Genomic DNA, 20,207 nt, shown 5'->3' on the forward strand with positions numbered 1-20,207 from the left:
TTGCGACCTACGTTTTTGACAGCTCAGCGGAAAAGAAGAGGAAGAAGAAGCGACACTATCGATATTTACGACTGCATTATATCGGGCCCATCGATATTTGGAATAATCAGCTGATTCATATTTTAAATAGATGTGGCAACATCAAAAGTGCTCCACTGTGAATGGTAAAACCAAGAGAATACAACGCAATTGCCGTGTTGTTTTAAATAATATTAAAATTAAATTCTTTAGAACACAAATTTACGTAATATATATTGTGAAAAATAGTTACAGCCACCGGCAGAATTAGATTTTGCTAGAAATAGGTAAGTAAAGTCTACAAAAGTTTAGTTGTGTACGAGTGTATGTGTGTGTGCGTGTGCGCATGTTGAGCTTGTAGTTGTATTTGATGTTTGTGTGCGGGCTGCTGAGAGGGAGCGATGAGTCATCATCTAAAACAAGTTATCACGACAACAGCGACCCATAAGCTTTTGCTTTGTTTTTTACTCGCTTTTTGTAATCAGCCTGACGTCATATTCGAAGGAAAATGAAAATTTCTGCCGCTTCCGCTGCTGCACTTGCCAGCAACACAAACAGTAGTAGTGCGACCGCTGCACCTATAGTACCTAAAACGGAGCCGGAACCAATTGGGACCGAGGAGTCAATGGAATTTCAGACACCCAACAGCAGCTCCACTCCGAACGTTAGCAAGCGTCCTGCTTTCCTGGACCTCAACAAGAAGAACAAGCGCGCAATGGCACCCCTTCTAATTGATTCGCCCGATGTACCTGGAAAAACGCTAAACACTCCGGACCTTGAGAAAATATTGCTATCGGGCAATATGCTGCAGACGCCACAGCCGGGCACAGTATTCCCCACTAAGGTGGGTCAAATCACCACGGAGCAGGAGGAATTCGGCAAGGGATTCGAAGAGGCACTCCAAAACCTACACTCCAGCAAGAATACGCAGGCGTTTCTGGGTAACAATGTCAGCAATGCCCCGGCTGCCAGCAATCCAGTTGCTGCCGCCCCAACCATGACTGCCGTGAACAATGGCATAAGTGGGGGCACATTCACCTACACCAGCGTGGGTGAGTTCTGTCTAGCTTTATATTACAGAAGACAGGCTAATGTTTGATTTTAATTTGTAGAGGGCTTCCCCGTCATTAAGGATGAGCCACAGCATCCGGTCGCTTCCCCAACGGTTAGTCCAATTGATATGGCAGATCAGGAAAAGATAAAACTGGAGCGCAAGCGTCAACGGAATCGTGTCGCGGCCTCAAAATGTCGCAAGCGGAAGCTGGAACGCATATCGAAGCTGGAGGATCGTGTGAAATTACTCAAGGGCGAGAATACCGATTTGGCAGGCATTGTGAAAAGCCTGAAGGATCATGTGGCACAGCTGAAGCAACAAGTTATGGAGCATGTGGAAGCTGGCTGCACCGTACAGGCAATTGCCAATGCCGCTCTGCTCGCGGGCAAATAACATAGGGCTATCGCCGAGGAGACTGTGCAGCAGTACATGTCCAGTTTAATATCAGACGACAATGATACTGAAGCCGAGACGGAAGACCAACCAGATCAGGAACTAGAAGACACCATCGAAACAGCCGTCGATGCGGAAAGTGGTGTCGTGCTGTTGTCCACAGTGGCCTTGGAGCAGGAGATATCGCTAGAACTTTTACTTAATGCATCATCGAATACTTTCGATTTAGACACACTCCCAACTAATCATGTTGTAATTGACGCAATCGACCATTTGACGGACTGCAGTGAGTCCACGGGCTGACTAACCCAGCCCATTTAGCTAGTAGTGCCTTTTTTACACAGAAAACGTTAATATTTGCCTAAGCTTCTATTATACTAAAGTGCAATGCCCTGTTTGCTGCGCAGTTCTTTTAATTGCTTTTGAAAAGTGCTTTTTTTATTTAGTTCTAGATGTACATACAAAAAAACATACGGTTACCCTTATGTCTATTTTTAAGATCAAGTATTACTATATGTTGATTCTAAGCAAATATATATATACATATATATTTACAATATTTAAAGAACAATTTAATAGCTGTGCGGGAGCTTTGGCAGTTTGTCCAGCTCCATTTAATGTCCTCAGTTTTTGATTTATGTTAATTGGGAAATAGATAAATACTTTTCAGATAGAAACAATTATAATTTTATTCTTTGCATACAAATTTCAGTAACAGTTTTTGGAAAGCAACATTCATAACTATATCTAACCCCTATTATTGATAGGGCTTGTACAAATTCTAAAATTCTAATTTTCAAATATTTGTTTTGGAGCAAGTTGTCTTATTAGTTACTACATGACTACGACTATAAAATATACAACTCACGTTGAACATTGTTTTTGTTAGACATTTGGATTATTTCATTCAAATTCGAGATATTCATAGATGTCGTAAGACTAAGATTATTGTCACCTTTGCCATTTGTTATTGGTTTTATTCAAGTTATTTCGATTCTGTTCAAGCATTGCGAGCAGTGTTGCCAGTTCAGCTATTTTCTAGCTAAATCTAGCCGTCAGTTCAGCTATTAGCTTAGATTCAGCTTCTTATTGAAAGTTGGCAGCACTGTTCACATAATGCATGCTTAAGGCACATAACGGAACTGAGCCAGCTCCCATCTCTATGAACTGGACGCACACTGGTGTCCGTTTCATTTGTACACAATGAATAACTAATACGAATTGTGAAATTTAAATTTAAAAAAAAAAGAAACAACAAATTATAAATACAAAATATTTGTTACTTAAAGATATATGCGATATATATGCATATAAATAACTTACAAGTTTTAAAATTCACAGGAACGCGAAAGGTTAAGCGAGCAGCTTTATTTGAATAACAAAAGCAAGAAAGGAATGGAAAAAAATGAAGTGTTAATTGAAAATGTGCCAACAATAAAGAAATAAACAATGCACAAATGAGTACAAAGAAAAATGTTATGTAAGTATATCTACAAAGAAATGAAAGTTGCCGAACCTGGCTAGATTTTTCTAGTTATAGTCAAAAATAAATTAAGTTAAGCCTTTAGCAACTTATTTCAAGCGTGCACTTTGAGCCCGGAATCTAGGAAGAGTCTAAGTTAATTAGAAATATTATTTGGGCAGTGGGAAACCGTCAATTAACAAACTCTTTTCGTCGCTTAGCTGGTGTGGACCCTCGCCGATTTTCGTGTGGATTATGTACTTGAGCATATTATTGGGATTGACATGTCCGATGGAGGCGTCCCTTAACCCATTCTTTAGCTCGACGGGCGGCACGGGAATCCCCTTGAGGTACTCAACGCTCTGCTGCGCATCATTGGGAAAGGCCAGTTGGATGGCAGCCAAAAGACGCGGCACATTCTCGGCCAGCACATAAATGCAAGCATTTGGGCCAGCATCAAAGGTGTAGGCGGCCTGCAAGGAGCCCACCGTCTCATTGTAGTCGTGCACAAAGTTGACAATCGCATGCGAGACATCGTTCATGTAGACGCACGGCGGATACGTGTCCAAGCAAATGGCGTGCAGCTGATTGGACTCCTTGATGGTGATCTCAGCGAATGCCTGGAAGTCGCGACTGTCAATTGCCGCCATCAGCTCCTTGACACGCCGAGGCACAACCTCCTTGGCGCGATGCTGTATCAGCGAGGAGGTGCTGACGCCCAGCTGCATGCCCCTGGTGGAGCCGGTCTTCTTGCGTGCATCGTTGACCACCAATATGAGCATGTGCATATTGGGCCAATGGCCAGCGGGCGCCAGCGGCACAGCGATCGAATCGCTGCCATCGGCGCTCGAGCCGCGACGCCAGTGCACAAAGCCGCCGTAGAGGCTGCGGCACGCCGAGCCGCTGCCCTGACGGGCAACTGTGGTCAGCTCCTCGTTCAGGGGTAGCTCGTAGAGGCGGGCCAGCGTGTAGACGAGGCACGCGTAGCCGGCAGCACTCGAAGCTAGCCCCGCGGCAGTGGGAAAATTATTGTACGAGGCGATGTGCAGCTTCCAGGAAAGCGGCAATTTGTGAGCACCGTTAGCTAGGGCCAGACGCTGTACACCCGCAAGGCAACGCATGAGGCGTGCGTTCTCCTCGAAGGGCACCACCTCGCCGTTCAGCCACATACGATTCTGTTTGAAGCTCTCCGATGCGGTTATTGTGGTCTTTGCACACATTTCGTTTGCGTCCAGCGTCATGCTGACGGAGTCATTGATTGGCAGTATCAGTTCCTCGTTCCGTTTGCCCCAGTATTTGACCAGGGCCATATTCACGGGTGCCACGCACGTTGCCGAAAACATTTTATGTTCGCTCTAATATAAACAATGCCAAGCACTAAGTTTAAAAACGACTTTCCCCAGCTTTCACCCTAAAGTGCGGCAGTCTGCCGATAGACGCCCGATAAGCCTATCGAACACAAGCGATGGGAAACGCAAACCGGCAGTATATAAATACTTATCTAGTATTTATGTAGAATGGTGTCTATTGTGAATTTGTGTGTCGTGTTCGCAATGTAGCTATAAATAAAAACTGGGCATTTTTAGCTCATTTTACATTTGCGCATACATAAAAATACCAACAGAAAGGCTGATGTATCATTCCACCATCCACACAACAAAAAGAGCAGCATTTAGTTTACATACACAAATAATATAAACAAAATTTAATAAACGGTCGAAACACAATGCCACTTACTGCCGAGAGTGCTGCGCAGCAGATTCAGGTGGGCAACAACTACATATCAAGTTTTTCGTTAATAATAAGCCTATCTTATTTGCTCTCAAACCCCACCAGGATCGCCTGAAGGATATACAACAACATATCCACAAAGTGGACAGTGAACGGCGACGTGCTGAGAGCTCAATTGCTAGCCTTGTGCGTGCCCAGCAGAGTCAGACGCCCAATCCGAAACTAAAGACGCTCCTCCAGGCCAAGATTCTGGAAGCTACGCAGGAGGAGGCCACAATTCGAGCGGCGCTGGCCAAAATACATGAAATCAGAAACATACGAAATGAACGTCGCATACAGGTGAGTCAACTCTTTACATATACCTCAATCTCCATAAAGATTAACATTGTATACATTGCCATCTATCTGCACAGGCCCGCAACGCTGGCAACAAGGAGGCCATTCGTCGCGGCGCCCTCATGAAAATGGTGCAGCTTTCCGCCCAGACGTTGCCCCTGTTCGTGGGCAAGCCGGGCGAGCGCGCTCCAGCACTGTGCGGCGCCATACCAGCGGAGAGCAACTATGTGGCCAAAGTGGGTGACAATGTTGCCGCCTTGGCGAAGGGCATCGACGAGGAGGAGAACTGGATATTGGCCGAGGTGGTGCAATTTCTGCATCGCCAGAACAAATACGATGTCATTGACATTGACGAGGAGCAGAAGGATCGTCACGTGCTCAGCAAGCGCAAAGTCATACCATTGCCATTAATGCGCGCCAATCCAGAGACCGATGGTCATGCGCTCTTCCCCAAGGACACAGTCGGTGCGTGGTTTAAGAACTATTGCAATTCAATCGACTAATCCATCATCTCCCCGATCTATAGTGATGGCTCTTTACCCACAGACGACATGCTTCTACAAAGCCATTGTCCATCGCCTGCCGCAAACAGCGACCGAGGAGTATGAGGTGCTGTTCGAGGATTCATCCTATTTGAATGGCTATGCAGAGCCTCTGCCAGTGGCCCAACGTTATGTGATTGCATATCGACCCACCAAGAAGGGTGCGGGCAGTGGCAGCGGCAATCTCTCATCGGCCTAGGTCGGAAAGTAAGCAAGATTGCGTTGTTTACAAAAACTTGTAATAGCTACATATATAATTATTATATACATATTCATAACTTAATTTCTATTTGAAATATTAGCTAATTACTCCTCATCATCATCATCATTAGCAGCAGCAGCATCATCTTCATCATTATTTTCATTGTCATCCTCTTCCATGGGGCTGTCTGTTGCTTTATCCTCCTCCACATCGTCCTCAACATGCAGCTGAAATCCATCAGCCTTTGTCCAGGAACATTTCATAGTCAAACGAAACTTTGCCATTGGTTTGCCCAACAATTTCAGAATGCGCGCCTGCTCCGGCGTCAACACCTTGCCCTCTTCACACACAGTATAATCGCTGTATATGGTTACCACGCCTTTCTCCAGTTTTGTGGGCAGGCCGAGGGAACGGAGATGCGGCTCCATTGAGTGCGCAAACTCCTCCAGAGGTCCTGCGGGCAAAGTCACTGTCTCTGTGGCCTTAAATCCACTGCGCGCATATTCTACAGCCCAATAGTTTTCGGCCCATTCCAGGACTTCCTCTTTGGTCTTTTCTGTGAACAACAGACCCACCTGTCCAGTGAGGCGTTTCGAAAGCTGAAAAGTGTTTTAAATTAAAGCCCGTTAGATTTGCATATATAACCAAGTGCGAACCTTGTGTATGCCCGTCTCCACTTCTTCGGCTTTTGTGCGTCCCAAACCGATTTGCATAATGCGATTTTTGCCAAATATGAAACGGGAGTTGCGCTTCCATTCCTGTCGCAGATCTTTAAGCAGATTATTACGCATGTTTTGCACCTGGAACACGAATATATTGGGATACTTTTCAACACAAAATCGTATGTCGTCGATGATGCGCTGCTTCCAAGCCAGACCCTTGCGGTCGGTTTTGGTTAAAGAAACTGCAAGTAGAAAAACAATGCTAATAACGTTGCACTAGTTATGATTGGCAGACCTGTTGTGTACCTTTCTTATCACGTTTGGAGCGCGGCATTATAGCAACTTTTATATATTTCCAACTTGAATCTTTTAAAGTTTAAACACCGAAGTAAACACGTGCGACCGCTACGATGAATGGTGTATCGATGCACAATATATCGATTACTGTCGTGCTGCCAACCTGCTTTTATAATAAAACGCTGTCACACTAACAAGAATTATGGGTTATTACGGTAACTTAGTTTGGTCACACTGCAGCAATAGCCGACGAAAGGTGTGTTTACGTAGTAATATTGCATATATTATTTTAAAAAATATAATTAAATAATAATAGTGTTTAAACCTGTACCAGTGTGGTCTACCAATATTGAAAAGTTATAGTTTTGTATAGGCGCAGTGAGTAATATTTGTCGCATGTACGCATTGTGTTACTTGGAGCGCCATGTTGTCGGCGAGACTGAAACCGCATTTTTCCCATGTATTGATTCAAAACTCTCAGGTGAATTAATTCATAATTCCCCAAATTGCAACATGATATAGCAGCGCCCTAGTGAGATGCAAGTTGTGTAACATCAAGATAGATAAATTGAAAAACGCATCAACACCTATTTACTGTTTCAAGTAGGACGCTGATGACGTAATTCTGTGAATTGCCGAGTAAAACGTACAGCATTGCCAACAAAAAAAAAAACTTTAATCAGTTAGAATTCAAAAAGCGTTGAAAGCGCGTTGCCTTCCTCGACTCGGATATGCTTAGCGCCCAGAGCAAATTCAATGAAAACCAACATTAGAATTAAGGCAATAATTTACCGTGGCTTATCAAAAGCACATAATTGCTGATAAGCTGCCGTCACAGCCCGTGAAGTTGAAAAATAAATTTAATCAGGGTGCCGCCAGATAAGAGCTAGAAGGTTTTAACAGGTACAATTTGTCTGTGTGTCTCTGTGTGTGTGTGTGAAGCGCAATTCAAGGGCTTAGATTAAGACGAAATGCCGCAGGGAGTAATCAGAAGAAATTTTCCCTTGAATTACTTTCATATTTGACTGCAAGTATGTATTAGCTTCTTCATTGTAAACTGCAAATGTTGATAAATTTTACAAAGCGCAAATAGACACGTACAAGGCCACAAATACAACTCGGTAACATTCGAATTTAAAAATTTAACATACGGACGTACGTCTCATTCAAATTACTCAATTAAACGACAATTGCGCACAATTGACGACAGCAGCAAACGCCCGCCAAGCTCCTCCCCAACATTTCTGTGGCATGCGTCATGCACACACAAACTGCAACTTGTAGTGGGCCAACAAATTGTAACTACTGGCATTTAACGTCAAAAAGTGCGCTACGCCTAAATGCATAATTAGTAATTAATTTACAAGCGGCAATAACCCAATCTGCCTTATTCTTAGTAATGGTATGCTCCAAATTGTGATTTCAGCATAACAACAGCAGGTCATTTGAAACTTAACGAACTCATTTCACTTGTGTCACACCTGGCAACTTTGTTTTGCGGCCAGGTTGGCAACACTTACTGGTATTTACTCATTTTTACCTATTTCGACTCTGCGCTCTCTCTTTCTCTCTCTCTTTTACTCTCTCGTCTGGTGTAGCGGCATGCGCTGCCGCCTATTTGTGTATATATAAATGTGTGTAAAGAGGCGTACACACAGATACAGCGCTTACTGTGTGCAACATTTGCCGTCACTTTTAGTCGTTCGCCGTTCGTTGATAGTCGTCGTTGTCGTTTCGAGTGAATCGAATGTAAGGTAACCAATTTGCATTAGTAATATGGGGCGAAATATATGTACTGAGAGATGTATATATTAATTATAAAACCTTAAGCAATTTAAGGCGATGCAATAAACATGTGCATATCGGTAGTTTATGCAACTTTAATATCTTCGATATTTTTCAATTCATCGAGACATGTGCAAACGCCGCATGCATGAAAATTTTTCTACATGCTTCCATTGAACGATCGATAAAAATACTACGCAAAAAGTCGAAAATGTTCAGAACTGTGAATTTGTGCAAAAAATACATACGTATGTACAAATGCCCGCTTTGCATGAGTATTGGTAAATTTTGTATTTGTGTATGTGTGTGTATATGTAGAAGTGAGATTCGTTTGTAGCTTCGTATTTTCAGTGCTTTCGGTTGATTGTTGGCGGCCGTGGCAACAACTGACTTGGCTAATGCGAAGGCGAATTGTGGTGCTTAAGTGTGTTCTGGTCGCTAGGCGTTTTAGTCGTCAATAGCTAACACACATGCATACGAACGAACGAATGTATGTATGTGTGAGTACGCCAGTCCGAATGTATTACGCATATGCACATTTGCCTTAGAGAAGTGTGCTGCAAGCGTCGTTTTGAAAAATCCGTTGAAAATAAATCGTTTTGGATTCCTTTTATATACACTTACATATATATTGATGTATATGCATTTATAAACGTACATCGCTAATTTGGTTTTTATTGGATTTGCTGCGTCACAATTCACCACAAATGCATACATATACATATATTTAAGAATTCATATATACATACATGTATGTTATAATATATACCTGCATATGTGTATCTAAATAGATATACGAGCATTTGTACGTACGTATGTACATTAAATGTACATATATATGTATGTAAGTTGACGACACACGCGGTTACGTGTTCTTTTATGCCGCACTGCTCTCGCAACCGCTGCTGTCTTTGCCCGTTTGGAAGTGTGTTCTCTTTATCGTTCTCTCCGGTGGGATTATTTTTATACATTTTGTTGCGTGCTCTTCACCACCCACCCCTTCAATATGTTGCAGACACACTTGTTTCTTGTCAGCTTATGTACATATGTACGTACATTCATTTGACAATATGTATATAATTTGATTTCTTTCTTTTTAAATTCTTTAACCGATTCAAAAATGTTAAATATATATAAAAGGCATGCAATATAACTATTGAAAGCTGTCTTGAGGTGTATATTTTTCAAAATCGTTGTGTATTGGAATTTTGTGCTTATCTGCATTTCTCTATAGTCGTATTTTTTCTTCTGTACTGCGCATGTAGCCGAATCTCTGTCGCGACGACCTCATGGGGCCGGTGTGGTGAGTTTACACTTTGCCGCCCGGTGTGGTGTGTTTTCCAACACACTCGCAACACACATATGTACATACTGGTATTCGCATAGGCCAGCGCCGTTTTGCAGCACTCAAAGTTGCCGTCATCGCAGAATTCAACAAACGGTTTCGAATTTTATTTGCCGTTATCTTTAATCTGTACCAGTGACCGAAGCCAATGCCGCCGACGTCGCACTGACATTTCGCTAATTATTAGCGGGTTTCTTCTACTTTTTTATGAAACACAATTGCTAAAACGTACACACATGTATGTGTCAGCTAACATATGAACACATACAAATGTGCATACACTTTTACATTAAAAATAGTTTGTGATCGCCTCTTGCAGTCGCACACTACTTCCTCATTGTGAGGCATATCCAAAAAATGACACAGCCCATGACGCATACAATCCGCTCCATTGCTGCGGGCTCCACTATCGAAAGGCGGGAGTGGCTGCCTGGGTGTATAGCTATTTAAAAGCACCCATACATATGTACCATACATACATACATACATAACACTTTTGGAATGTTCAAATTAAAATCATAGCCAAACTCCGCCGTTGCGGTCTGCTTAGCTTTTGTTTTCATCTCTTTTATTTATTTTTGTCAATAACTGTACGAAAAACACGTCAATTGACCTAAAAACGAGCAACGCCAAAAATTGCTATTCATACAAACATATGTATGTACATACATCGCATTTAGTAGTTGGGTATGTAGGTATGCACATACATACATGTACATGTACTTATGTATGTTTACCTGCACTTGTGTGCTGTCTAAGGTTCAATGTTTTAAATTTTGACGGTCGGATGCGATCGTTTACAGAATAGGATAACAAGTGGGTGGGTGCCTAATGAACTACATGTACTTACAGATGTATACGTCTATATAAGTATCTATATAATTATTTGCCAATAAGTTACAATGCTAATATTATTGGATGCCCATAATTTGAGATCTTTACAAGGTTTGTTTAAGTTTTGTTGCCATGTTGAGATTTGTGCATTGGGGTCATTGTGCATTTATCTTTGACATCTGAATACATACAAGTAATGTATATACATATATATGTACATATTTATTAGTATGTGTGCTTGTTCACATACCACACACACACACACACACACATAGCCAGAGATTTCTCTCTTTTATTTCATTTTCAATTTTTATTCATAGTTTATTTTTAACTTTTCTCTCAATGTGTATGTATGTTGGTTTATTTTCTGTTTTTTGTTTTTTCATTCCATTTGCTTGTCGTGGCCGCTGCTTTTTTTTCTCGCCTTTTTAACATTCCCCATGTCCATTGCGCTCGTATCAATGTGCATCTCGAAGTTGGGCCTCACTAAACAAGCAGATTTATCGCCAAAAGCCAGGGCACGTGTAATAGTATTCACAAACAATTTAAATCACAAACACAAACTGGAACACACCCACGCACACGAACAAACACACACCCTTCAATACAGCTCACACACACATAGACACACAAACCCAGTTTGTACCTGTCAAAAGCACATTATGCTAAAAGCCAGGGCAAATGTCCTCCTGACGGAGCTTCCTTGGGGATAATTTTGTCGTTATGTCGTTTGTAGAGTCCGTCCCCCCAAGGATAATGGAAAATGTATCAATCAGCCTCAGTCGCCGTGTATTTATAAATAACAATCAATCAATATTTATGTAATGCCAGCACATAAAGCCATGTAGCTGGAAGCATTCAGCCGTTAGTCAAAGGCAACAGGTTACCCTTTGGCATCATAACATGCATGTTAAATATAAAACCCAAATGTTAGCATGTGACTCACTGGCTGTTTACCATAAAACGCAAATTTATTGACATTAAAACCAGGCAAGCGTTGCGTTTAGATATTTTTCATTATTTATCATCAATGCGGGTTTAAGCAACAACTCTTTCCACTACTTTATACTCAACGTGTTATGTTAAAAATACTTGCGATTGAAATTAAATGCAATACTGATATGGCAAGCTCTCGATGATTCAGTCATCATACATGTATATATTTATATGTATATACTATACTTATATATTAATGCTAATTGTAGCACATGAATATTGTGAACTCGAAAACAAAGCTGTTAAATTTTGACTCATCTTATGACTGCTCAATGCAAATTGAAATCCTTTAGCATGTGCACATATGTATATGCATGTACATGTATATATGTATGTATTTCTATATATATATATGGCAAGTTTTTATTACCATGTAGACACACAACTTGTTTAAGCCATATCCTTTTGCCGCGAACATATTTCAATATCATCAGAAGTTTGCAACGCGCAGCTGCTATGTGCATGCGAGTCCTGCCGCTTGCCTACACCGCCGGCAAGCTTTGCTCCTTCGCACCAGCTCAGTCTTTTGGCCATTTCGCCACAGCCAAACGCGGGCAAGTTCTCGTTTTAGTCGAGTTTCGGGCCTGGTCGGAAGAGCAACATAGCAGCGGCAGATAATTATTCGGGTTTCCGCTTTTGTGTAGCTGTATGCCAGTTTGTATAAGTGTGTGCGTGTGTGGTGTGTGTGTATTGCCAAAGGATATACGTATTGAAACTTGGCGAAGTAAAATAAATGAATTAATCGTAGCTTTCCAATTAAGATGTGGGTGGCTCCTCGCCAGAATAGAATTCTAAATTCCCCTAAAACATAATCGTAAAAAGAAAATTGCGAGTGTTTGGGCGTTTTACTCGAACAGGTTGCCAATTAATAATGGATGTGCCGCGTGGGAAATTCAATTGAATTTAGTATTAAAAGACTGAATTTATATATCTATATATATATTCGCTTTATTCCAGATAACCAGTCACACACTGTGAGCGACGCTTTGAGCTGTGGATTCCTCTTACTTTAATTCATTTTTCTGCTGTCTATCAACTGCAACAGAGGTCGTGAACACACACACACACCGACACACATACACAAATTATTCATATTATTAGTTTGGTCAAGTAACTAAAAAACAAAAAAAAAACCACAAAATGTCGACAGTCGATAAGGAAGAACTGGTCCAGAAGGCAAAATTGGCCGAGCAATCAGAGCGGTAAGTGCTTTTGTGCTATTGCAAAGATCAAAGCATTAAATAAATAATTCAATTTTACAATTCGATTATAGCTACGATGACATGGCCCAGGCCATGAAATCAGTCACAGAGACGGGCGTCGAGCTGTCAAATGAGGAAAGAAATCTGCTCTCCGTTGCCTACAAAAATGTGGTTGGAGCGCGCAGGTAAATGTCGCATTACGACAACTGACTTTTAACATATACGACTTACATGTATCTAATAATCAATTATATATAACAACAGGTCATCGTGGCGTGTTATTTCCTCCATTGAGCAAAAAACCGAAGCATCCGCCAGAAAACAACAGCTCGCCCGCGAGTACAGAGAGCGTGTGGAGAAGGAGCTTAGAGAAATTTGCTATGAAGTTCTGGTACGTAAAGCTAGCTCCACCCAACTCTACCCTACTCCACACTACTCTATTTTACTCTCCTGCCCGTGACCGTGAACATTGTTAGCCTCCATCCTCCTCACTCCCAAAGATAAGCAAATTATGATGAGCCCTGACAGCCGCCCCACTGTTGCGGCTGTGCACTGCGCAGGTCCTATTCCCCATTGCCTGTGGGCGTCGGTGGCGGCGGGTGATGGGCAGATGATGGGTGGTAGCATCCAGTTTTATATATAAAAAAAAAATAACCGTATCATATACAGCTGCGTATATAGCTATTGCTGTGCCAGGTTTGTTAGGGCTAGTTTGAAATTACAATCAGAGGGGCCCAGTGTGCGATTTGCGTGGGTGTGTGTGGATGTGTGTGGATGTGTGTGCAGCAAATTGTATTACAATCAATAAATCTATTTTTAAAAAAAATTTTCCAGACATGTTGCTGCTGTCACACTGCACATCCTATCGCAGCACACCCCATATACACACACACGCGCGCACTTCTTTTATAAATAAACGTCAAGATTAGATAGCAACAGCAACAATGGCCCAGCAACTTGGCTTGATTAATATCAATTTAATTACAGTTTTTGCTAAAGGTGCTCGGCCATATTTTAAAGCTGAACTAAATTGACACACCCGCTGACCTATTAAGTAAAAAAGCCTCAGAGTTTAAAAATAAATCAAAGTGCGACGCACATATATATAAACGCCCAATATGCGTGTATGTTAGCCCTTCCCTTTGGATTGGGGCTGGCGCTAACGTCAGAGTTGCCAGTTCAGTTATTTTCTAGCTAAATTCGCTTTTTAGCTTTTTATTTTGTACATCAACGAGTACTAGAAAGTGGGCTTTAATTTGTTCTAAGAAATAGATTTCGGCCGTTTTAGCTGCTTTTAGCTATTTTCAACAGCGGCTACAGCTAATTTTTGTGGCGGCGCTTGGCAACACTGTTGGGCTTCCCTTTCTCTTTGGTGACAGAAAATCGATAACACTTTGAAGTGCCGCAGTCGACTGTAAAATTGGCATACATACGTACAGGCACACACACCCACACACCATATGCTGTATATGTATTTATTCTTGTACCAGGTTGAGTGTGTGGTGGGGTGGGGTGGGGTAAGCTGTGCTCGCCTGGCATAATTTTGGATTAATAGCAGAGCTTATTGTGCGCCAAGCAATTAGAAATGTTTATTTATATGCTTAGAGATTGTCTCAGGCCTTCAGATTCATGTTGGTTATGTTTTCTTATTGTTTTTTTTTAACTGTGGCTCAGGTTGTATCAGGTTGTATATTTATAATTTGCTATCTTCTTCTTTTTAATTAACAGGGACTTCTGGACAAATATCTTATTCCAAAAGCCAGCAATCCAGAAAGCAAGGTTTTCTATTTGAAGATGAAGGGAGATTATTACAGGTATTTAGCTGAGGTCGCCACAGGAGACGCACGCAACAGTAAGTATCAAAAGGCGGCTTATTACAAGTACACCTTAGACCTTAATAAGATCTTAAAAAACAAAACGTAAACTTTATCTCTTTGTGTGTTCACAAAAATGCAGCTGTTGTTTCCGATTCCCAAACCGCTTACCAGGATGCATTTGACATTAGCAAGGGCAAAATGCAGCCAACACATCCCATCCGCTTGGGTCTTGCACTTAACTTCTCAGTCTTCTATTATGAGATTTTGAATTCTCCAGATAAGGCTTGCCAATTGGCTAAACAGGTTAATATTCAAGTGCCAATTGTCTGGCAGGCGAGCAAGATTCAAGCCAAGTGCAACAAAAAAACCATTTCAATTCTTTATAACTTTAAGTCGTATATAATTTTTGAATGTGTTTATCATATCGAAAACTAATTGTGAACTATGGTTCTTTATTTTCTTTTTGTTTCATTGTGTTTTTTTATTTATCTTTTTTTTTGGTGCCAATAATAATGTACATATTTTAAGACGTCGTTGAGGACTCGAAAAAAGCTTATCAAGAGGCATTCGATATTGCAAAAACTAAAATGCAGCCAACACATCCAATCAGATTAGGTCTTGCACTCAACTTTTCCGTCTTCTATTACGAAATTATTAATTCACCAGCGAGGGCTTGTCATTTAGCTAAACAGGTTCAATTTCTTTCTACACACTTAATGTTTGTTCCTTAATTAATTGTTTAACTGTTGCTGTTATGTGACTAACATTCGGAACTTTGCTGTTTAAATAAATCTATCGCATAGAGGAATGTATACAACATATATCTATGTATATACGATCGTTTAAGCTCTCGATTAATTCGCATGTTACGTATATTGAAAGCCTGGCTTATGTTCCTGTTAACCACTTGAAAATGCGGTCCAAATCTTGCTGGTGAAGTTATTAATTGGTTGTAAGAGAAAGTGCATTAACCGTTAGGACATATAGTATATTATTTTTTGAGTTTCTGCTAGTTAAATATGTTTAATTATTATATTTTGATTTCAATTATTACGCTTCGTTGCTGACTGAAACAAAAGGTACTATAAATCCAATACTAAAAATATATATATATATATTCCTCTAATTGAATTGAAATGCTTTCGTTTTGCACTTGAACAAGAACTTGTACTTGCATTTACCTTGCCGGCATTTTGCATATTGTTATTGTTGTATTTGTTTTAGTTCGTATACTAAATTACTTATTGTGTTTTAAACAGGCGTTCGATGACGCGATAGCCGAGCTGGACACACTGAACGAGGACTCATACAAAGACTCAACACTCATCATGCAATTGTTGAGGGATAACCTGACTCTTTGGACCTCCGATACCCAGGGCGATGGCGACGAGCCACAGGAGGGCGGTGACAACTAACCAAACAACTAAAAAGTTTCCTTTTTGACTATGCAAATATTATTCAGTAATACAAACAAAACAAAACAAAACAAACAACAAACAAAACAAAAGAAATATAAAAACAAATCTTTGGGAGTCGAACGCAGCAGAGCAGTAATGTAATAATAATAAAAGCAACATCAAATCAACATCAGCATCGACACAAACACAAACACAAACACAAACTAAACAAAACAACATCAAACATTAAACATTGAACAATACAGCAGGATACTGATGCAGCTTGTTGTGGCTGTGTGATGATAGTTTGAGGCTGAGAGATGTGTAGAAGAGCAGACGGACTATTGTCATACAACCAACAGAATCTGGCTTAGGCGGTATGTTTAACTTGTATACAAATTGCAATCGATTGCAATAGGAAAATGTATTCGAGCCAGTATTGTTAAATGAGAAGAACCTAAAAGGAAAGCTGATTAAAGTCTATAAAAAAGAAAATGTTAATGAAACCCAAACGTCTTAATTTGCTTCACATGCCGTTCAAGTTGTCTTTGTTATAAAGTAATATGCTCTTGCAAATATTCATAAACAAATTTCAAAATCGAAACTATCCGAATCAAATCTTATATAATTATATAAATAAAATGATCAGCTAACAAGAACAAGAGGAATTACAGTTCGTGTGTGTATGGCAATGATGTGTGAATTTCGTTTTGTGTAGTTAAATATTACTATTCCGCTGTTTCGGCCAATTGCGTACACTATACATATGCCTAAAAGTAATATTATTTATTATAATTATGTTTTAATAAATAATTATCATTTTGTTTTATATTAACATACAGAACACAAGACACACTCAACACAAAAATATACAAATTTCTTGTCTTTTATTTTTGTTTAATGCGCTGCGTCGCTTTCCTTAAAAAAAAAATACAAACAAACAAACAAAGGCTATAATTGGTTTATACAATCTATGTAATTACAAATAATGCCCATTTATTTTTCGTCGTCAATCAAGAACAATCTGCATTGCTGCAGAGCCCCATGCGAACCAAAAGAAACAAATTATGTATTATTTGTAATTCTTTTTTTTCTAAAATACAACAACAAATAAAAACAAAAACAACATAAACCTTAACTTTTACTTTAATTTATATTATATATTTTATATTACATTTTGAGTTCGTTCATTAAACCTCAAAGTCTTGCATTTAGAATGCAGTTAAAAGTTATCTCAAAACTGTTGCCTATAGTTTTAATTGTTATTAGTTTTCCAATTGCAAAGTTAAGCCAAGGAAGATTGACAAAATTTAAATATCCCGAATGTCCACTCAATGGGCAGGACAAGATTTCGGATAGCTTTAGAGGCATAAGTTCTATTGTGCCAGTAGTTGGAATTTTCATTTTTTGTTGACTTTTCAACTTTGCATGCAAATCAATTGATTGATTGTCGGGAAAATAAGCAAAAAGTAAAAAAAAATTCCAGGGCTTTTCCCAGCTGGATCAAAAGAATATATCGTATCGATGCGATTAATATTTATAGCGTACTTATATAATACTTACTTATATGCAATTATTCAAAATGCAAAAGCAACAGCAATATAACAATATCAATGTGCAATTGTTATACTTAAATGTCTCAGTGTTTTATTTCTATTATTATTATCTATGTGTTTCGATGTAAACCCCCTCAAAAAAAAAAAAAAAAAAAAAAAACAAACAAACAAAAAGAAAAAAGAAAAAACCGGTGTGTGAAGCAAGTGAAAATACATCATAAAAACTAAATTTATTTTTCGAACGATGCCAATTATTGGCATTGGCTTTAAGATGCTGCTAAACTCATCTAACATCAACATATTGCTTTATTGTTGATACATACATACGTACGAGCATACATACACACATGCATGCATATGTGTGCATGTATGTGTGTGCATACACATTTAGTTTTGTTCATCGAGGCGTTTCGTTGAGTTCATCAACTTCATCAACTGGCAGTAACAAAAGAACAGGAAATGATAACTAATCAAAATCGAAAATACCTATATTGAAAGCTAAGTATATTCAATTTTAATTCAAGACGACAAGAGCTACAACAAACCGATAATACACATATATATGCACATCTACATATATATATATATATATGTATACATACTATTATTGTCCAGGAAATTCAAATCGTATGCAAATGTGTATTTGTATTCATGTGTGTGTGCATAAGAACAGTAACTGTATATTTTCGCAATTGAATTTTACGCTTACAATATACATAAATATATATATATATATATATATATATATATATATATGTGTGAGGTTATGTTTTTGTCGCAACGCTAAAAATGTCGAATAATCAATGAAACTGCAAAACATAATACATACAACACTTAAATGATCCAAAATGAGTTATAATAATAATGAAAAAAAAAACAAAACAAAAAAAATATAACAGTGAGCACACATTAATTGTATGCATAATGGAGGCAAAGATTGATGTGAAAATTTAAGTTTATTGAAATTACAGTTTCTTAATTACCAAAAGAAAAACAAAAAAAAAAAAACAAACAAAAAAACAAATAAAAATAAAAAAAGCAAGCGAACAATTGTTTCAATTTATAGCTAAGCATAAGCATAGCATGCCAGACATTTCTTGATTTGCCTCAAAATTAAATAAACATTAGGAATGCATAACCTCAAATTTCAAGTATTGACAAAATCCAAGGCTAGGTACGCTGCGATGCCATCAAGTATAAATGTGAAATATTATTCAGATTTCGCCACAGGATATTTGATATTCCAACAAAATGCCGTTCCATTTGCCTAAATCGTTACCAGCATAAGGATTATAAGCACGATGATGAATCCTTTAAGAGAAAGGATCTAAATACACAAACGTCTCGCTCTCGTGTCCTTTTCGGTTCTAGTTGCATGGCGGCATTTAAAAACCGAATGACTAACTGTACCGATCCAGTTAAAAAATATGAATACTTAGCGGAATTGCGGGACTCGAATCTCGATTTGTATTACCGTTATATGTGCGATAATACCACCGAGGTTTTGTCCATTATCAGTTCGGTCGACGGCATCGTCGATGACTTCTGTCGCATGGCCACAATGATTTTAAACAAGTAAGCCACAATAACTACCCAAATTCCAGGTGTATATAATCCGTTTAATTTCTGACCCAAGTGTTAAGACACAGCGCAACGATCTGACCACCAAACAACTGGATGTCCTCAATACCATGAGTTATCTACGCAAACACTTGAATGACAATTCAAAAAATGACTCACTTCCAGCTCCAGTTGGATCCAGCTCCAAGGCGGAAATATTGAATACCAGCTCGGCTGTGCAAGGGAGTGTGAAAGCAACAAAACCGAGTCGATATTTTAACAAAGCCTTAATGCTAACACCACAGCACTTTTATGTCCTGTATATGCACTTCGGAAAGCGTAATAAAAAGGTCTAATCATATGTAAGTTAAGCACTTGCCCCTATCCTAACCTATTGCTCCCCAAGGATCTCAATCTGAAAAAAAAAACGAATTAATAGGAACAACTACTCAAAATATTTCAAAACTAAATGACATTTTATTTTTCAAATAGCGCCTTTCTATGCGAATTTCATGGCATACACGACTTTGCTGCGGTGTTCTCATTAGTATCGATTCTTCTGATATACTGATACACTTTTTAACGTAATAGTATGCCAATTTAAATATTCCTTTAATTAAACTCCAATTATTTTTAATGCAGGGAAATACTGACGTTCGATAATGCGATAGCTGCAAATGTGCTAAGAACTCATTTAATTACTCAATGTTCGTCATGCAATTGTTGGGGGAGCGGGGCGAGAAGAAAGAGCTGACGAATTAAGAACAATTCTATCCTATATTGTATGTCATTCTTTTATATAATCAAACTGGAACAACATTTTGATGAAATAAAAAAAACCCTTATATGCCTTATTTACCTTTAACTTTAACTTCTTTATTGAATCAATTTAATTTCAAGATTATAATGGCCTGTTCCACTGTAAATTATCGCAAGTCCCACAAAATGTTCATCCAGATATTGCCGACTAAATTTGATCTCTTTCCAAATGGAACTCAACTCAGAACTTTTTAATGTG

The 20,207-nt window shown here is 39.2% G+C and overlaps 6 protein-coding genes across 8 annotated transcripts; 4 read left to right on the forward strand and 2 right to left on the reverse strand.

The window, feature by feature from the left end:
- The first annotated feature begins 61 nt into the window (after positions 1 to 61).
- On the forward strand, positions 62 to 2,939 carry LOC115760595 (transcription factor AP-1). 2 transcript variants are annotated; one of them, XM_030702029.1, is made up of 3 exons: positions 62 to 305; positions 523 to 1,070; positions 1,131 to 2,939. In XM_030702029.1, exons 2-3 carry the CDS (start codon positions 527 to 529, stop codon positions 1,463 to 1,465), a joined length of 879 nt encoding a protein of 292 aa, XP_030557889.1. In that variant the 5' UTR covers positions 62 to 305; positions 523 to 526; the 3' UTR covers positions 1,466 to 2,939. The 2 variants fall into 2 exon arrangements, with proteins under 2 accessions (XP_030557889.1, XP_030557888.1); XM_030702028.1 differs by having other exon boundaries at positions 64 to 305; positions 504 to 1,070.
- A 56-nt stretch (positions 2,940 to 2,995) lies between these two features.
- On the reverse strand, positions 2,996 to 4,356 carry LOC115760594 (diphosphomevalonate decarboxylase). The gene has a single exon (XM_030702027.1). The coding sequence runs from the start codon at positions 4,268 to 4,270 to the stop codon at positions 3,098 to 3,100; it is 1,173 nt and encodes a 390-aa protein (XP_030557887.1). The 5' UTR covers positions 4,271 to 4,356; the 3' UTR covers positions 2,996 to 3,097.
- A 163-nt stretch (positions 4,357 to 4,519) lies between these two features.
- On the forward strand, positions 4,520 to 5,819 carry LOC115761079 (SAGA-associated factor 29). The gene is made up of 4 exons (XM_030702698.1): positions 4,520 to 4,692; positions 4,764 to 4,997; positions 5,072 to 5,459; positions 5,521 to 5,819. The coding sequence occupies exons 1-4, from the start codon at positions 4,654 to 4,656 to the stop codon at positions 5,733 to 5,735; spliced, it is 876 nt and encodes a 291-aa protein (XP_030558558.1). The 5' UTR covers positions 4,520 to 4,653; the 3' UTR covers positions 5,736 to 5,819.
- LOC115761080 (mRNA turnover protein 4 homolog) lies at positions 5,800 to 6,822 on the reverse strand. Its single transcript, XM_030702699.1, has 3 exons — positions 6,707 to 6,822; positions 6,395 to 6,642; positions 5,800 to 6,337 (listed from the first exon to the last, which is right to left on the reverse strand). The coding sequence occupies exons 1-3, from the start codon at positions 6,732 to 6,734 to the stop codon at positions 5,843 to 5,845; spliced, it is 771 nt and encodes a 256-aa protein (XP_030558559.1). The 5' UTR covers positions 6,735 to 6,822; the 3' UTR covers positions 5,800 to 5,842.
- A 1,555-nt stretch (positions 6,823 to 8,377) lies between these two features.
- On the forward strand, positions 8,378 to 16,836 carry LOC115761081 (14-3-3 protein zeta). 2 transcript variants are annotated; one of them, XM_030702700.1, is made up of 7 exons: positions 8,378 to 8,451; positions 12,615 to 12,859; positions 12,931 to 13,044; positions 13,124 to 13,250; positions 14,588 to 14,711; positions 14,816 to 14,979; positions 15,936 to 16,836. In XM_030702700.1, the coding sequence occupies exons 2-7, from the start codon at positions 12,798 to 12,800 to the stop codon at positions 16,089 to 16,091; spliced, it is 747 nt and encodes a 248-aa protein (XP_030558560.1). In that variant the 5' UTR covers positions 8,378 to 8,451; positions 12,615 to 12,797; the 3' UTR covers positions 16,092 to 16,836. The 2 variants fall into 2 exon arrangements, with proteins under 2 accessions (XP_030558560.1, XP_030558561.1); XM_030702701.1 differs by having other exon boundaries at positions 8,399 to 8,446.
- Positions 16,837 to 18,703: 1,867 nt separating this feature from the next.
- LOC115761082 lies at positions 18,704 to 20,036 on the forward strand. Its single transcript, XM_030702702.1, has 5 exons — positions 18,704 to 18,803; positions 18,860 to 19,204; positions 19,266 to 19,551; positions 19,682 to 19,773; positions 19,832 to 20,036. Exons 1-3 carry the CDS (start codon positions 18,760 to 18,762, stop codon positions 19,543 to 19,545), a joined length of 669 nt encoding a protein of 222 aa, XP_030558562.1. The 5' UTR covers positions 18,704 to 18,759; the 3' UTR covers positions 19,546 to 19,551; positions 19,682 to 19,773; positions 19,832 to 20,036.
- Positions 20,037 to 20,207: the final 171 nt, after the last annotated feature.

Source organism: Drosophila novamexicana, unplaced genomic scaffold, assembly GCF_003285875.2.
Source record: "Drosophila novamexicana strain 15010-1031.04,08,12 unplaced genomic scaffold, DnovRS2.1 tig00000462-arrow-pilon, whole genome shotgun sequence".
NCBI classification, from domain to species: domain Eukaryota; kingdom Metazoa; phylum Arthropoda; class Insecta; order Diptera; family Drosophilidae; genus Drosophila; species Drosophila novamexicana.

Coding starts and splice junctions, on each gene's coding strand:
- LOC115760594 (XM_030702027.1), bottom strand. CDS start 4,270: ATGTTTTCGGCAACGTGCGTGGCACCCGTGAATATGGCCCTGGTCAAA.
- LOC115760595 (XM_030702029.1), top strand. CDS start 527: ATGAAAATTTCTGCCGCTTCCGCTGCTGCACTTGCCAGCAACACAAAC. Junction 1,071..1,130: donor ATTCACCTACACCAGCGTGG/GTGAGTTCTGTC, acceptor TTTAATTTGTAG/AGGGCTTCCCCGTCATTAAG.
- LOC115761079 (XM_030702698.1), top strand. CDS start 4,654: ATGCCACTTACTGCCGAGAGTGCTGCGCAGCAGATTCAG. Junction 4,693..4,763: donor GTGCTGCGCAGCAGATTCAG/GTGGGCAACAAC, acceptor AAACCCCACCAG/GATCGCCTGAAGGATATACA. Junction 4,998..5,071: donor GAAATGAACGTCGCATACAG/GTGAGTCAACTC, acceptor CTATCTGCACAG/GCCCGCAACGCTGGCAACAA.
- LOC115761082 (XM_030702702.1), top strand. CDS start 18,760: ATGCATAACCTCAAATTTCAAGTATTGACAAAATCCAAGGCTAG. Junction 18,804..18,859: donor TTGACAAAATCCAAGGCTAG/GTACGCTGCGAT, acceptor ATTTCGCCACAG/GATATTTGATATTCCAACAA. Junction 19,205..19,265: donor GCCACAATGATTTTAAACAA/GTAAGCCACAAT, acceptor TTCTGACCCAAG/TGTTAAGACACAGCGCAACG.
- LOC115761081 (XM_030702700.1), top strand. CDS start 12,798: ATGTCGACAGTCGATAAGGAAGAACTGGTCCAGAAGGCAAAATTGGCC. Junction 13,045..13,123: donor AATGTGGTTGGAGCGCGCAG/GTAAATGTCGCA, acceptor ATATAACAACAG/GTCATCGTGGCGTGTTATTT. Junction 14,980..15,935: donor CTTGCCAATTGGCTAAACAG/GTTAATATTCAA, acceptor TGTTTTAAACAG/GCGTTCGATGACGCGATAGC.
- LOC115761080 (XM_030702699.1), bottom strand. CDS start 6,734: ATGCCGCGCTCCAAACGTGATAAGAAAG. Junction 6,643..6,706: donor CTCCAAACGTGATAAGAAAG/GTACACAACAGG, acceptor TTCTACTTGCAG/TTTCTTTAACCAAAACCGAC. Junction 6,338..6,394: donor TGGAGACGGGCATACACAAG/GTTCGCACTTGG, acceptor AACACTTTTCAG/CTTTCGAAACGCCTCACTGG.